The sequence below is a fragment of the Opisthorchis viverrini genome (assembly GCF_000715545.1).
Source record: "Opisthorchis viverrini unplaced genomic scaffold opera_v5_20, whole genome shotgun sequence".
NCBI lineage: Eukaryota > Metazoa > Platyhelminthes > Trematoda > Opisthorchiida > Opisthorchiidae > Opisthorchis > Opisthorchis viverrini.
The window spans coordinates 2,707,657-2,724,069 of NW_008751676.1; the positions used below are offsets into that span (position 1 = coordinate 2,707,657).

At 46.9% G+C, this 16,413-nt stretch overlaps 2 protein-coding genes across 2 annotated transcripts in view; both read right to left on the reverse strand.

Moving 5' to 3' along the window:
• Positions 1-347, reverse strand: part of T265_01847 (hypothetical protein) — a gene marked incomplete at both ends in the record, with an annotated part of 74,870 nt that extends 74,523 nt beyond the window's left edge. Inside the window, one exon of the mRNA XM_009165957.1 lies at positions 18-347. The remainder of the gene's footprint in view (positions 1-17) is intronic.
• An 11,272-nt stretch (positions 348-11,619) lies between these two features.
• T265_01848 (hypothetical protein) lies at positions 11,620-11,956 on the reverse strand (the record flags this gene model as incomplete). Its single annotated transcript, XM_009165958.1, has 2 exons — positions 11,620-11,815; positions 11,871-11,956. The coding sequence occupies 2 exons, from the start codon at positions 11,954-11,956 to the stop codon at positions 11,620-11,622; spliced, it is 282 nt and encodes a 93-aa protein (XP_009164222.1).
• Between the last annotated feature and the right edge of the window lie 4,457 nt (positions 11,957-16,413).

A 16,413-nucleotide genomic window follows, 5' to 3' on the forward strand; every position in this document is an offset into this window, starting at 1 on the left:
GCGCTTAGTCTACCTACCTGGGCGTTCATATCACCAGCAACCACAACGATATCAGAGCTTTTGGCCTGCTGTAGAAGGGCACTTAGAGCGTCATAGAAATTGTCCTTGGCAGATTCAGAGCTACAGTCAGTTGGGGCGTATACAGACACAATAAACAGGGTGCGATGAACCTCACTTTCTCTAGATTCTCTCACAGATGTCGCCAAACGAATCGCACGGAGGCGACTGTCAACGGGTATCCAATCAAGCAGAGACGCTTCCGCTTGTTCGTTCAATACAATACCCACCCCAGCATATCCAGCTGCAGCGGTCTCTGCATCACCAGAGGTACGCAGCCGGAAAATCATGGTCCTCAACGAAAACCTTGGGCCCGAAAGCCTAACCTCAAGGTCGCGATGGTTGTTTTGTAACAGCAGCTTACAATCTTGAACAGCAGGTCGCCAAACCTGTCCTTCAGCCTGGAGAACCCGGCGACTTTGTTACACTAACGCCTCCCTTCTTACACTTTCACGTTTCTCTTCTTTCACCCTCCCCCACCCAAGTTCGAATACTTTCTCCACAGGTCCCAGCTCTAGGACTGACCGTGTTGCTCGCCCTGCATCACACTCAGCTGCAGCTTCTGCACGTCCGAATTCAGCTACAACCCTAAACACTTCGAAGTCTGTTTTCAAACCCCGAAAGCCTGTCTACTTAGCCACCTTCAATGTTCGCACAAAGCAAGCAGATCAACTGGTGGCTCTTGCGCGTACGCTGGATGCCCTCTGTATTGAGGTATGTTGTCTGTCAGAAACAAGGACGCAGGACGCAATTACTGTAATCGAACTGACTACCCCCTCACTCTCCTCCAGGTTCCGGCTGCGCACCTCTGGTGATGCACAGGCCGCTGCAGCTGGATATGCTGGGGTGGGTATTGTATTGAACGAACAAGCGGAAGCGTCTCTGCTTGATTGGATACCCGTTGACAGTCGCCTCCGTGCGATTCGTTTGGCGACATCTGTGAGAGAATCTAAAGTGAGTGAGGTTCATCGCACCCTGTTTATTGTGTCTGTATCTGGCAGTGTTTAAAGTTCGCGCTCTTAAAAAACCTGGAAAACAGACTGGTCTTATGTGTACGCTGAACTCACTTTTCATTTATGTCTGCCGTCCCTCTGAAACAATTACTCAAGACTTCAGCATAGTTATTCAACAGACAATTCCATCGGCATCCGCTCGTTTCCGGTTGCGCCCCTGTGGGGAAACGGATACCGTCCCAACTCACTGGGTTGGGCCTATAGTGATGCCCGTTTTCAAAAAGGGTCATCGTAATAGGTGTGGCAATCACATAGGAATTAGCTTTCTCCCCTTGTAACCAAACTTCTTGCGTCACTCGTTTTACGTCGTTTTACGAAGGCGCATGAAGAGGGGACCCTAGGACGGCAAGCAGGACGCCGGTTTGGAATGGAGAGTTCTCCAAAAGCTTTCCAGCATGCAGTGTCCTCCTACATGGATACCCACTCTCTCCGTTCTTGTCTCATTTCGTTATTGATCAGATAATAAGGCGAGAACCTTATCAACCTGAAGTGTGCAGAATGTATTATCCTCATTTTTCGAAAGGAGAAGGAAGCGCAACCGTTGCTTGAAAAGCTGACCAAGGTCATCAAAGTCCTCAACATGCGCTTCGCACCCACACGCAACAGGACGTACACACTTCGAATATGCCTCTGAGAATTCAAGCAGTAACAGAGGTAATGGAACGCTATGCGCTCCTCCAACGTGGTATTAGGTCGGACGGTAATGTGATAGACAAAGTAAATGCACGGATCTCATGGGTCAGAAAGCGGTGTTTTCTAAGCTTAGGTCTCGGTGTGAAGCTTCCATGTTAGCGTTCCTGTCGAATCAAACACCAGAGGTGCGCAGCCTGTATTAACGTTTAAAAACAGGTCGAAAACACTTGTAACACGTGTCATATATAAAGTTTACGTGGTACAACACCATGAAAATTCCAACGCCTCCCGGACGCGGCGCTGGTAGCCGACATTTGATGGGTGTTAGGTGCAGACCTTCGGCCAATCAGAGCTCGCCTTAACGGTGGACCTGCAAGCGGCTCAATGTTCTGACCATTAACGTGAGGGATAGGCTTTATGGCCGTGGCATCGTCTAACTGCGAGTGGCAGTGCGTGTAATATGCACGCTATGGAAGCACCAGGGGACAGTGATTCTCCGAAGGCAGGTGTTCGCGACAATTTCTATAGATGGAAAACAGAAACAAAGCTCATGAGCCAAAGCCCAGTAAGCAAGTTTGTACATCACCAATACTTACAGATGAATCAATCAAAATGACAGACACCGTATACTACAATGAGGTATGCGTGCGGAATTCCGCAGAACTCTTTGCCCGTTTGAGCCACTTGTTAGGGATGTGTGTATCAGGCTACACTGCAGGTGTAATGCTGTTTGGTTGCGTGACTTGACTACTTCGGGTGGGGTATCTGAGACATCTACATGTTTTTGGACACATGTCTCAGAACTATAGATGGAATCAAACATTTTGGAATGGGGTGATCCGGGGGTGAGTTCATAGTAAAATACATTGCGCTTCTCTCAAAGAATGCATACTGCCCTTCAAGTTGACGCCGCTGCACCAAGTTGTACGCTTGTAGGAGTGGCCCGCCAGGATAAAACCTAGCTTGCCTCCCATGGGTCTGGCCCTCTCGACGACATTTCCAACTGTATAGAATGATAAAGGCGAGCATCATCGAGGCCATATCCTGGTTGTTCCCAGGCCATGTTCTTGTGTTCTTTTAGAATACGAGCATCGTCTTCAAGGCACTACATTCGTTCGCCACTGTCTTGATTCCAGATATGGAGTAGAGGCTAAGTTAGACACATGGAGCCCGCCACCAACTGTAGTGGGGGTTTCACATTATTTCTTGTTAGTATCGTCAATGTAGAGAAGTCTAAAACACGATCTCCTGGCACTCTAAGTTGGCCACCAAAACTGCTTGACAAAATTTGAGTTACTGAAGTAGTCTCACGCGAATACCGCTGCAATGTGACCAGTCTTTTGAGTCAAAAACTGCATAAGTTTGGGCACCTTGGCAACACCTGAGTCCACATACAGCCACGAACTTCATGGAACAAAGTGCGTTCGTGCCACATTGAATACAGCGTGATGTCAGCAGAGTCAACTTACGCTATGCATGAATGAGTGCTGAAGCCCGTAAAGAAAGCACCGGAAGCTGTCGCGAGGAGACGCTATATGATGGCCTATACGTGTCCGTTTCCCCCCTGAGCTGCACTGGGGGTGCACGAGCGAAACTCCCAACCTCTCATTAATTTAATTATTGGTTAGACGTCTGGCCAACATAGTCTGCTGGTCTCACAGCTTCGGAGCCGGAAAGTGGAACTCGTTCTACAAAAAATGTCACGTACTGGAATTTCCCACCGGACACCACTTCTTTTCAGCTAGACTTTTGCGCCGAAGGCTTCGGACGCTGACTCTAATTGTCCTCAAGTTTAAGTCTAGGCACCCTGACAGTATCACATCCCACGCAAAAGAGCGGCCCCCACGGCTGAACACACCGCCACGCCACATGGGCAGCCGCATGGTGTCATTAGCCGGGCCACCCTAACTGCTATACGCAGCAGGGCGCGTAAACTAAGACATACTACCGCAGACACCTCTCTGCTTTCCAGTCCAAGAGCTTTCCCCTCTCCCTCATTCGCTTCACCAATGGTACCCCAGTTGTAGACTCATCCGTTTGGACCGATTACCTTATTCACTTTGCACCTGTCTTGTCAGAAACATCTGTGTAAGTCAGCCGGCGTTTACGGGCTCGGATAGCTTAGAATCCATCTTCAAGCCTGAATGCATGCTCTATTTTGTTGCTCTCAATGTCCGCGCACTGAAACCAGCAGAACGACAAATTGGACCCACTTGGAAGAGGCGTGTGCACTTGAATTCATGAATTGGGTGCAACCGTAAGGTCTATTTACCCCATCGCACTCCACCCGCCTACGGCTCTGGGATTCTGGTATTCCATGGACCGTTTTCGTAGGCTGCGCATGAATCCGTATCGTTCTAAGGCACCTGGTTTAAGGATCACTGCTTGAAAGGGCACTTGCTTATATTCGTCTCTGTGTGGTTCATCTGGCAACGTCCATGAAGGACTCATACGAGGACAGGGCTGATCATTGTCTGCCCGTCGTGTTTGCTTACGTTCCAACCGACTGTAATCCGGACAACATCAAATACAACTACCATAACACAATGAGTGGCCAGTCACGGAGAGCTAAAAGCTCAGATAACACTGTGTTTCCGGGGCATTCGGATAAAAGGTGAACAGACGTAGCCCATCGTAGACTCATTCCGGTGATCGGTTGGGCTGGATTGTGTACGCATGGACAAGGGCGAACAAGTGACAGCTGTGCTGAGCATAGACTGTCTTTATGCAGCCCCAAGCTACAAGGTACCCATCAACAGCATGCCAGCTGTTGGCAGATTGGCAAACTTAACACAGCGTGCCGATTACCTGGGTCAGCAACCAAATGTTGCTTCTTTTGGGCCACTTGTGGTTTCCAAGGACACACTCGTTCCGAATCAATCTTCTTGCTTTTTGGACCCGTCTGTTGGGAGAATAAGTGACTCTCAGATCCCGAAATTAAACGAATGTGTCAGGATCTTCCTTCGGACTCTCAGTGCCAATCTGCACCGGAACACGATCGCCACATCTTTGTGCGGAGCCGCTAGTCCTGCCAGTGCACCATACCTCCAGCTCCTCACAGGTATTGGGGTTGTTTGAATCTTTTAGACATATTCAAGCCAGTTCCAAAATTAATCCACTCCGGTGCATTGTCACTCGCGGTTACTCTGGGTGGCATGGCAGCATGGGATAGAAAGGATGTCAAGTTGAACAAATGGATTGCCACACACACACATCAAGTGGAATTTAGTGTGCGCGTCGGCCATGAAGCCCTACGCACATGCATGGCTATATAAATGTATTAGACTAAGAATGCTGGCAATGACGAGCAGTAACGAATGCTATCTGACATGCCCATCATCATCGTCGGCAGCAGCGCCGGATGAAAACGCGGACAATATACTTCCATTGGCCAGCCTACCACAGAAGCCCGAGGTGTCCATGCTTCCAGCAAACAATCAGACAATCTAGACAGAAGCTTACAACATGAACCTCACCGACGCCGGTTGGCCACCTATTCGTGCAGTGTCTTCGGCCAAATACGGAGGGTCACGTATACCCCATCTTGGAAAGTGAGCAAAACCAACAGCGCCCAAATCTGTCTTAATAGCCTTCATTCTATTCTGCCTTGTTGAGTGACACGAAAAACAGTGCTCACCTCGGCAGGCGGAAATTCCAAATGCCTACCATATGGTTGGGTCGAAATAACTTGTAGTGCTAGGTGCTTTCTTTCGGAGAACTACTGCATGCTTCACCACAGGCAAAAACCTTGATCACCTTGTTGCGAAATGTCTGATATCATCCGATCACAGCCTTCATTCCGAGATATTTATACCCAAAGTCCGGTAGAGAACTGCGATCCCTCGCCCGAAGTGGCAAAGCGTTGCAACCATAACGCAGTGCACTCGCAGTGTTCTGCGAGCGATAAATCCATCCTTGAAGAACAATAGAGAGACCCAGCCGTAACCCTGACAACCATGCACTTACATTGTCCGTCATATTGCCGTCCGACCTAATACCATGTTGGAGGAGCGCATAGCGTTCCATTACCTCTGTTACTGCTTGAATTCTCAGAGGCATATTCGAAGTGTGTACGTCCTGTTGCGTGTGGGTGCGAAGCGCATGTTGAGGACTTTGATGACCTTGGTCAGCTTTTCAAGCAACGGTTGCGCTTCCTTCTCCTTTCGAAAAATGAGGATAATACATTCTGCACACTTCAGGTTGATAAGGTTCTCGCCTTATTATCTGATCAATAACGAAATGAGACAAGAACGGAGAGAGTGGGTATCCATGTAGGAGGACACTGCATGCTGGAAAGCTTTTGGAGAACTCTCCATTCCAAACCGGCGTCCTGCTTGCCGTCCTCGGGTCCCCTCTTCATGCGCCTTCGTAAAACGACGTAAAACGAGTGACGCAAGAAGTTTGGTTACAAGGGGAGAAAGCTAATTCCTATGTGATTGCCACACCTATTACGATGACCCTTTTTGAAAACGGGCATCACTATAGGCCCAACCCAGTGAGTTGGGACGGTTGAAACCGAAGATTTCACCTCAAACTTTGAACGATGACGCCCGAGCGACAAAAGTCACGCGCTTGTTTCCGAAGCCGTTGGGGTTTCCGAGTTTATTTTCCGAGGCTGCGTTGTGGATGGTGAATCCGAGTGGGCAACTGCATCGGCCCGTTGAATTGCCCTTGGAAGTGCTCAACCAAACGACTTGGGCGTTCTCCTTTAGGGATAAGCGAGTCGTTTTTGTTTCGCTCACCGGCAGTCTCCTTGAGTCTGTTAGGCTTATCAGCTTGAATAGTTTACGCTCTTTCCATGAGTTTATTGCCTCGTCCATGTTTTTAGCCTTCTGGATCCACCACGGTTCTCAGTCAGTACGTTTGTGCCTTCATGTTTTCGAGGACCTTCAAATCGAGGCGCAGCAGCGCTATCCCCACGTAGTTGAGGATTCATATCCACGGCAGTGACAACAGTATGCAGACCTTTAGCGCCGCTGCAAATGACGCCGAAAGAGTCGGAAGAACGCTGAATGAACACCGTAAGGCCTAGCCGGTGGTCCCGGGAACCTATGAAGTCCGTGATTTCATTGGAACCAAGTGAAGAAATCTGTTATTTCAACGTTTTGTGCTTTACTGTGGCGAAGCACCGGAATTACACTGCTGAAGGTGATTTTATAACTCTATGTGTAAGCCATCGGACTGGACTTAGGCGGCACTGAATACAATCGAGTTCATTTCTGATTGCTGTCAGGAAGGTATGGTAGCATCCATCAATTTTGACGCCGTATGCGGATTCACTCAACTCTGTTTAGTCAAAATCCTGATGACTGCGAGAGATCTATGATGGAATTTGAAGGCCGCATCACTGTCTGTCCAAAAAAACGCGACTGGTCCATACAATCTGTTTTTTTATGTGATGCTCCACGAGTAACAGTCTGAGAAGTGGTAATGTAGATTGAGGTCAGCTACAGTCAAACTGAGTGTCCTGGGTTCCTCAAGCCATCATGGATATGGTCCATGTGACCTCGTTTCCAGGTGTCTGGAAATTTGGCAGAACATAGCACGCTACAAACAATAGTGGAGTTGCCAGATGCAGCTTCAGAAGGAAGCCGGCTCAACCCCCTCTTATTGCGTTCTAGTTTGACAAGATATCGTATATTTTCAATCGTCCTTGAAGATGTAGTCAGATCATTCGTGGCCATTTTTCCCAAAGACGAAGTACGTAAAGTCGCACCTTCATTCGTCTTTCTGCTCTTTAGGTAGGATGTTTCCCCTCATGGCTGTGTAATGGCCAAGCGCCAGCATATACTGCTGGCATATTACGGTTAATAATGACGAAGATGACTGGCATTCACTGAGAGATATGGCAACAACACTTCGTGAATATGGTCCGGGTTCTTGGTATATACCAAAAGAGGTTGCAGTGCTTCAAATCTATTTTATGGTCCGCGTTTTAGTTGCAATAACATTATACATATGTTATCCCACCAGTGAATTGAGCTCATCTTCTTCAGACAAGGTTACAGATGTTGGCGAGTATGGTTCTTGTGCCTCCGCGGACGGAGGTTTCTCCGGCACCTAAAATCCACAAAAATTTGTTGAATCTAGCCACTTTATCCTGGAGGTTCTCTATAGGAAAAACAACCGCCCTCGTCACTGTGTCCCAGCTCTCTGTAATATACTCGCTTGAAGGTTGAGAAGCAACCCATTCAAACTAAGTGAGTTCAAATGTTTACCGGCTTCATCCCCAGGAAACGACAGCCCCTAATTTTATGATCCCTTTGAGGCACGTAACCTTTTCACCAAGATCAAGTCTTATCACATGTCTTGTGATTCATTTTGACCAATCGGCATATGTTTGAAATGGGATTTGGTCTATAAGGCTCTGCGATGCTAAAAGGCATATCTCTTTTCAAAATTCTGTTTTTCACTTCTTGAACGCGACAAAATAAGAAGCAGTAGGTAAAGCTGCGAATCTCCAACACATCAACGTGCGTTTTAGCTGTAAAGGCTTTGGAAGAAGAAAGCTCCCCTCCATGGCGATGACTGCATCGCAAGTTCAGATTGGCAAATTATCGTATCCTGTTACGACACGAAAAAACCGCGCTAGTCTCCGGAAACTACACTCTTCTGCGACGGGGAATCCTTTTAAAACCCGAACCTTGAGTCTACAGTCCATTAAGTCTCCACGCGGAACTTTCCACATCCAGTCCTTGGGTTTTTGCATTCAGGCGGCCTGTCTTGGACAGGCCTGCCTACCGTGGAAAGTAAACAAGTACTGCAGACGTTCTGCATCAAGTACCTGGGTTTGTGCACCAAATCGGCGCTCACTGAGAATCGTCCTGTGCGGATTGTCGAATACCCAAACGGTGGGCCGCGATGACTCAAATTCCGATCAAATCACTCGAATAGGTGAGGGGTATGAACTACAAACATTTATTCGACAAGTGTTAACATTTTGCACATCTGTCAATCAAATATTGCTTTTAGGCCTCTGTAACCGTTTTCGGATATTCTATTGTTCGTCTTGCAGCCATCTATGAAAGATCTTCATTATCTGTCGTACATTTTTGCCGAACACTTTTCCGTTGATGCATCTGTAATGAAACAATTTAACCTTGAAAGCTCAATCACTTGTGTAATTATGAAGAGTATAAAATAACAGTTAAATACTCGCCAAAAGACTCTGAACCAGAGTGGTTGAACCAAAGGCCTATAGGTTGTTCCCGGCAATCTCTTGAACCAAGTCGAGTTACGCCCAAGACCCCAAAAGACAAATCGTTCAACTGGACGTTAGTCCACAAACACGGTACTATAAATACAGTAATAGAATAACAAAATTTTGCAAACGCCAAACCGTGAGACTATGCCGGCTTCTATACACCGTTGTAGGAACTGCTAATTTCTAACGGATCTCCAAGTCCACATCGACTCAAAGCCACGTGCTTACAAGAGGACAAAACCACGTGTGAAACACAGCGGTTAATAGAGCGCGGAAGAGCCATGAGAAAGAAGCCAATCGATGAGGAACGAGCCACCTTGATGTGAAGTGCGCGCGTCATCAAACATGAGAATTAGTAACCTTGTGGAATGTAGGTAGCTCAGGTGCGCTGTTGGGTCGTTGGTCTGTTCGCCGAACTTGCCAAGCTCGGCGAACATACCAACAACCAAAAATGGGAATATGCACCCGTATCGCTTCCTCGACTGCTGTCAGTTGCGTAGGAAAAAGGGACGGAAATACTCCACACAAGCGGCGGCAGAAGCGTAATCGGCCTGAATACTGCAGGGCAGTAACTCTGCCTTCACCTGTTCTGCTGGCATATTCTCTCTTGTCTTAAACGGAAAACACCTGCACACAACCTTTTTAACTGTGGCTGTCGCCTTGGCAACCCAAAATGTTTGAAGCACGAAAGCTAGAACTTGCGACTTATGTCCCTCTAACTCACGGTAGTGTCTAACCAAGCAACGTGTAACGTGGTGTTGACTCGGAGGTATGGTGGGTAATGGCGGCATCGGAACAAGCCACAATTCGGCAGCTTTCCTCCGGCACATCAGTCGTTCAAGGAATATTGGAGAGGGTTTATGCAATGCTTTGAACGAGTCTGCATTCAGGTCCCGTCAGGACGTGATTTTATGGTGAAAGAATCATGCAAATGCTGAAAGGCGTTTTGCGGCACGCATTGCAATAGCGAATATTCCGCTGCCCTCAGCTCACCAAGTGAGAGCACGTGCTTCCATTCTTTATTTGACTTTAAGCGAATGTGTAATATGAACCGCGTCGTCCGTGCTATGGCTCGTTTCAGCCTAGTCCATAAAGAATAGTAAGAGAGCAGTTTGGCAATCTCCTAAGGCAGTAGTGTTCAGAACGTTGGCCTCTTTAACCTCGAAGCCCGGTTTATTCTCGGCAAAGCATTTAACATTCGTTTTTGGCCATGTGTGCTCTGGGCTCTGTAGGAGGCGAGGCCATGCAACCAACTATCTAGAAAATCACCGCGGCTACCAGCGACTCCTCCTGATGCTTGATCTCTTGGATCGTCTCGTGCTGGCACATGCATACACTGCGATACTTCGGCATTCTCGTGGATTAATCCCAGCCTATTAGCAACGAACGTCTTGTATTTAGACTTTCTGTTATTAGTGTAATAAATTGCGATCATAGCGTCGGTCCAGCAGTATGTGCGGTCTATTTTCAAGCTCACTTCCACCAGGGCAAGAATCATTAACCTTACGTGGAAGGCGGCGGTTTGTAATTCCAGTCGCGGTACGGTAACAGGCCTCATGGAAGCAACACTGGATCTGCCGATCAGAAACTTACAGCATACCAGCCCGGAAGTGCGTATAGAACGTAAATAAACGACGGATCCGTACCCAACTTCTGGGGCATCGGAGAGGGTATGCAGCTCAGCGTGACATATCAAACCCAGTAGACATGAGGTATCGAGGGGTTTCCAACGCTTCAATCCTTTGTATGTCACGCTACCAACAGTCCAACAGTTTCCATGGCTGGTTGGTTCATCTCGACCAAATTTTTCTCGCAGAGACCATAATAATCCTTTGGGTTGAAGTAGAACTGGGGCCACGAATCCGAGGGGCCGTAAATCGAGGCGATGCAAGAAAGTATATGTGTTTGGTCGTTGGGTGTGCCGGTAAGTCGATCTTGGATACTAAGCGACCAGTCTTGATAGACCAGGCCCAGCATCTTGCGTTAACTCGAATCTGAAATGTCAAGGTCATTTAGCTAGAAAGCTCGCTCGCCAATAGAGATAGTACTCAAGACTTCCGGATTGTTGCTTACTCGCTTAAGCAAACGAAATCCGCAAAAATTCAACATCGAACCGAGTTCGCAAACTAGTTTTTAGCTATATTAGCGGATTCCACAGATACGAGGCAATCATCCACTTGAAGGTTTCCCTTCACTGCAGAGGCTGTCTTTTCCTCGAAATCACTGCTGCTGTCACCAGCACTCCTACGCAGAGCAAAGTCAGGGCAACTCTGGAACGAGATGGCTTCAAACGGGTATACGTTAAGGTGATAAACGTGTGGGATTTTTCAGATTGCCGCCAATGTACCACGGAAAACTGATCGCTGCCTCATCCTCTGGTGGCAAGCGTACTTGTAGGAACATCTCTTCTGTATCTGCAGACAAAGCAGTTTCGTGGAGTCGGAAAGGCAGTGAAACGCCAATGATGTTATTTGTAAGGTTAGGTCCAGAAAATAAACAGTCGCTGATGGAAATATCATTACCTTCGGCAGCGCGGCCGAAAATCACACGGAGCTTCCAAGGCTTTAGATGGTTGGGGACTAGAGGATGCGGGATGAGGCGCAAGTCCTCTGTTGAACCAACTGGCGACCGTCTTACATAAGCTTTTTTCGTAACTAGTTACGTTCTCGGTGTGGTGTCAAAGAAGTTGACCATCCTTCAACAAGCGACCTTTCAAATAGACAAGCGTGTCTCCACTACACTTATATTACTAGGTAGGTTCCTCCAGTCGACTTTCCAAGACAGCGGCATCTGATAGTGACCGTCCAGCAAGCTTACAGACTTTTCTGTGGCTTTCATAATCTTATTGTTCTGTAGAAACAGTGGTTTATCTATACCCTTACACTCGCTAAAATCCGATTCAAACATCCTCGGTCATAGAAAGTGATCCGATAACGTAGGCACAATGGACGTCTGAAACATACCCGTCATGCAAAGACTGTATGACAAAGGTGACTGCCATGGTATCCTTGATTTCGGGGGCACTTACCGATGATACTTCTATGCGCATCGCTCTACCTTCTAACTCAGGTTGCTTTGCCACATCTGCCGTTAGTGGGGGTGGTATCAGAAAAATTGTGCAACAGAGCATTAGCTAGTACAATCTCCTTTGGCCCAATCAACCGAATCGCTATGAGTTTGGGGTAGCTTTTGGGTCTCTCAACTACCGTCCAGTTGACGTTGGCAATTTTCGTAGCCCTATTCACAACCCGCTGTGTGTCGTGAAGCAGACGGTGACGTTGCTGGTTGCGATTCGAGTGGGCGCAACGTGTAGGAAATCGACATTCAAACGCTATGTGGTTGGGCTCTAGGCAACTGAAGTACAACTTGAAGTCTTTCAGTCTGCTGAGCTTCTTAACTTGAAGCAGGGTTCCAAACACCCCACAATCTGAAAAGCTATGAGCCCGAGAACAGTGAGGACAAGCCATACTCGCTTTTTTAGCTACGACGTTGATACGGGCTTCTCTAGGCAGACGCTCTGGACTTACCTTGTCTATCTGATTACCCTATCTCCCTGGGCTGGCAACGGCACCGCAGCAATTTGAAGCAACGGATACATTTCTGTTACGGAAAGATACTAGATGGTCGAATTCCGGCTCTGATCCCGAACGCAATATGTCGTTTGTCGCATCGGCCCGTCTTTGTTGCAAACGCCGAGGCAGGTGTCCCATTATACGCTTGAGATTTGTTGAGCCGCTCAAGTCCGCCATGCATTTGTTACAATGCGGGGCCACAGTTCATTTCCCTCATCAGAGTTCTTAAGACATCGACGTCCTCAAGCAGTGGGTCCTCCAACCATTGGTTCGTTCATTAACGACGGAGCAATATCGTGTGACCTGCCGAACTGCGCCGTAAATATATCCATGGCCTTCTGATGGCCTGGTCTTTAAGGAAGTTACACGCAATGTTCAATGTCTTCCTTGGCTTCACCATGGTGATAATGGACAACGCACATCAATTTATTGCTATCATAAATGATCCCATCGGCTACGCTAATTTTTAGCGCTTTGATAAACTTTCAAAATTTCGCCGGATTCCGGCTGAAGTTAACTATCTCTATATTTGGCAGATTGAAACCTGACGGTGTGGCGTAAAGGTCGGCATGTGTGAATTGGTTTCATGCGCCGCGATCCGAGTAAATGCAGCGTCGATTTTTCTAATCCGATTCGTAGAAAACTGCGTGTATTCTATTTCCTTTGAGTTTACGTCTGCCGCAAATTTCTCACTTGATGGAAACGCGTTCACAGTTGCCGGATATCGAGCTTTCGCCGTCTGGAAACTCATAAATCAACGGCATTTTCTTGCGGGACGCTGGCATCCACTTTCTAATCTCTGGCTCTTTTATATCCATTGCGATCTCTTCTTCCAGTAACTTACTCTATAACCTACTTCTCTGTCTACCTGCGTGCCTGCTGGACCATACACTATCAGCTACGCTTGTCTATGAGGAGAATGTTGGCACAACAGAGAAGGCTGAGAAAAGCAAATGTCACGACCAACCGTGTCATCAGAACTATCGTTCATGAAGTTGGCGAACTCTGGGTTCAACAAGGTTTTGAATAGCGTGCCGCTTCTTGCTCTGGTCATATTGGTTCCAGAGTTCCAAACTCGAATTTGCGTTAGCGTCCAAGATTCACGGGATATTTGATTTCCAAGATTTGGGCACTATAGGTGGCTTTTCGCCTACCTGTTGGGCCATGTCGAGTTACACGCAAGGCCCCAAAAGATAAGTCGTCCAACTGGAGGTTTATCTACAAATGCGGTACCATAAATACAGTAATAGAATAGTAAATCTTTACAAATCTCAAACCGTGAGACTATGGCGGATTCTGTACACCACTGTAGGAACTGCTAATTCCCAACGGATCTCAAAGTCCCCACCGACTCAAAGTTACGTGCTTATAAGTTAGCAAAACCACCTGTGAACTTGAACAACACGGTTTATGTTCATGTCAGAAACAAGAATGATGGTATGGGGGCGAAACCAAAATAACACGAAAGGGCAATCGCGTTGTACAGCATAAAAGTAGAAGGGAATCAACCAAGATATTTTCCCATTTATTCCTCTCCAATTCAGAAGCACAGCATATGCACTTTTTTTCGAAATTTTGAACATCGTTGGCCTCTACCCCGAGCCCCTTTTGAATCTTTGTGAAATCGGTGAGCGAGATTCGGAGGGAAGCTCAACAAGAGGGTTAATCACAGGACTTCCCCAAGTCCGCCAAGTTTGTGCGGTGAGAACAAGAGCAGAAGGGGCTTGTTGTTGCTTTCAAAACCGTTTGCGGGAACTTCATAAACGGCCTCTGATTCCAATCCATTTCGCCTTAGACAAGTTTGGTCAAGAAGTGTGATACTCCATTGGTTTGGAAACTTGCTCTAAAAATACATTACAAAGTACGGGAAGTAAACTTATAAAAAACGGCGTCGGGTCACGTGGATCTAGATAATTCGTTGATAGAAAAATTGCGTACGTTGAGCAGTTGGGAGAATTTAGATGCATTTAAGGCAGTTCAACATGCTTTTCTCATATCACCAGGACGCTCGCCAGGATATCTGGAGCTAGCATAATTGGAGTCAAATCAACTTTTGGATCCATGGGGATACTGGATCTGGAGAAAATGAACCAGAAGGGTGGATAACTGGTAGGTGATGGAGGAACGTACAGTCTTGGGAACTGTAGGGCTGTCTATCATGGAGACGAGCGAAGCGCCATCAGAACTGCAACCGTGATCCGATTTGTCGATGAAAACGGATAACAGCGGTTCTGTTACTGCAACCATCTTAATACGATGGATAAAACCACAGTTTGCTTTAAGATGTCCGAATGTCAGCAACAAAAGAAGCGCGATAAGCCAATGGCTTTTTGTGGGGCACACAATGCTTCCACAAAGGCTCCAAAAATTTTTTTTAAAATTAAATAACAACTTGCATACGTGACTGTACACCTCATCGCCACTCGCTAGATCACCAGATCCGTCTTTTTCTCTTACGCTCACAAACCACGCCACAAAGTCGTGACTAACTTGACCCAACAGCTCACAGTTAAGCCCTAGATTCCAAGACTCGCCTCCTTTGCCTACACATACAAGTCACGACACACAAGTGTGACGCATCTGACTTTGACTGTTCATTCTCTGATAAGGTAGCAACAAGTTATGTGCGGACGCCCACACGCAGGCAAACGTTCCCACATTTAGGATAGCAGCAAAGCAACACGACACAACTCAACAGAGCCACGCGCATCGCCTAACTCAGAGCAGAGCTGCTCAGGACTTACGGCGCTTTATTCACGAACAGAGAATACGTGCGGCTGCTACAACTCCGAAGAAGACACGAAACCTGCATTCGGACTTGCAACAGGATCCACCAACCTGTATCTGCAATACGATATTCCCTTGCTCGCACATATACTCCTGTTGAAATAATTTTACTCACCAAGCTGGCGTTGTTATTGTTCCCCGTTTTCTCGTTCATATAACTTATTTTCAGGTTCTGGTAGAGCATTAACAAGCTTAGTGCCACGGCAAACTCAAATCATCAAAACATATATCTCATTTGACAATATTCAATTCAGTGCACCGGACAAGTAGGTAGTGCAGCAGAACAGCCAGTGGTTCCAGTTCAGGTATGTAGCTCTTCGGGTGCTCTAGCATTGTTTCATTGAAGAAGCCGCAAAATGATCCGAACGTCCACAGAGCTTCATTAAATGAGGGAGCTATGAAACACTTGTACGTTGTTAACTAAGTATCGCGGTCAAAATTTAATGGCAAATTTTTAGTGTCAACTTATAAACACCAACTGAAATAAACATAATACCGCAGAACAAAAAAGAAGCAACCGATATAAGATGATACAAGAAAAAACGTGAAATGTTTGTAAACTTAATGGTGTAGGACATATCTTACTACAACTGGTCTTATGCACAAAAGAAGCCGCCGTAACTCGGAAGTTTTTCACTGCCGTAGGCCCATCACGCCCCGGCATTTTGGAGAAAAATCCACAGTGAGGACCATAGGCTGATTCATAAACGCATCATCCATTAGGTTCTGGAACTCAAAAGAAAGTCGTGCCTTGTGTCCAGGTGGCATAGTTTGGGGTAAACTGTGGCGACAACCCAAGACGCTGCGCAGGTAAGCGGATCGTCAGTCATATGGAAAATCAACTTCCCCACCCGAATGGAAGCTATATGGAAATTTAGCGCATGGCGTAAGTAACGCATGGGAAAGTAGTTCGTGTGGCAACGTACACATTCTTCTGCATACGATCTCCACGGATGTGATATCCTGTGTATCCCTTCGTTTTCCTTGGAAAAGAACTAGGAGGATTGTTGTGAACGAAACATGAAGGACGAAGAGTGGTAATGCAGTAATCTCGGAAGATTCTGCTTGCGAAGACGTAAACGACAGAAGTAAACGTTTGAAGACCATTTGGCTTGTTGTCATCCCAATATATACTGATAACGAAACA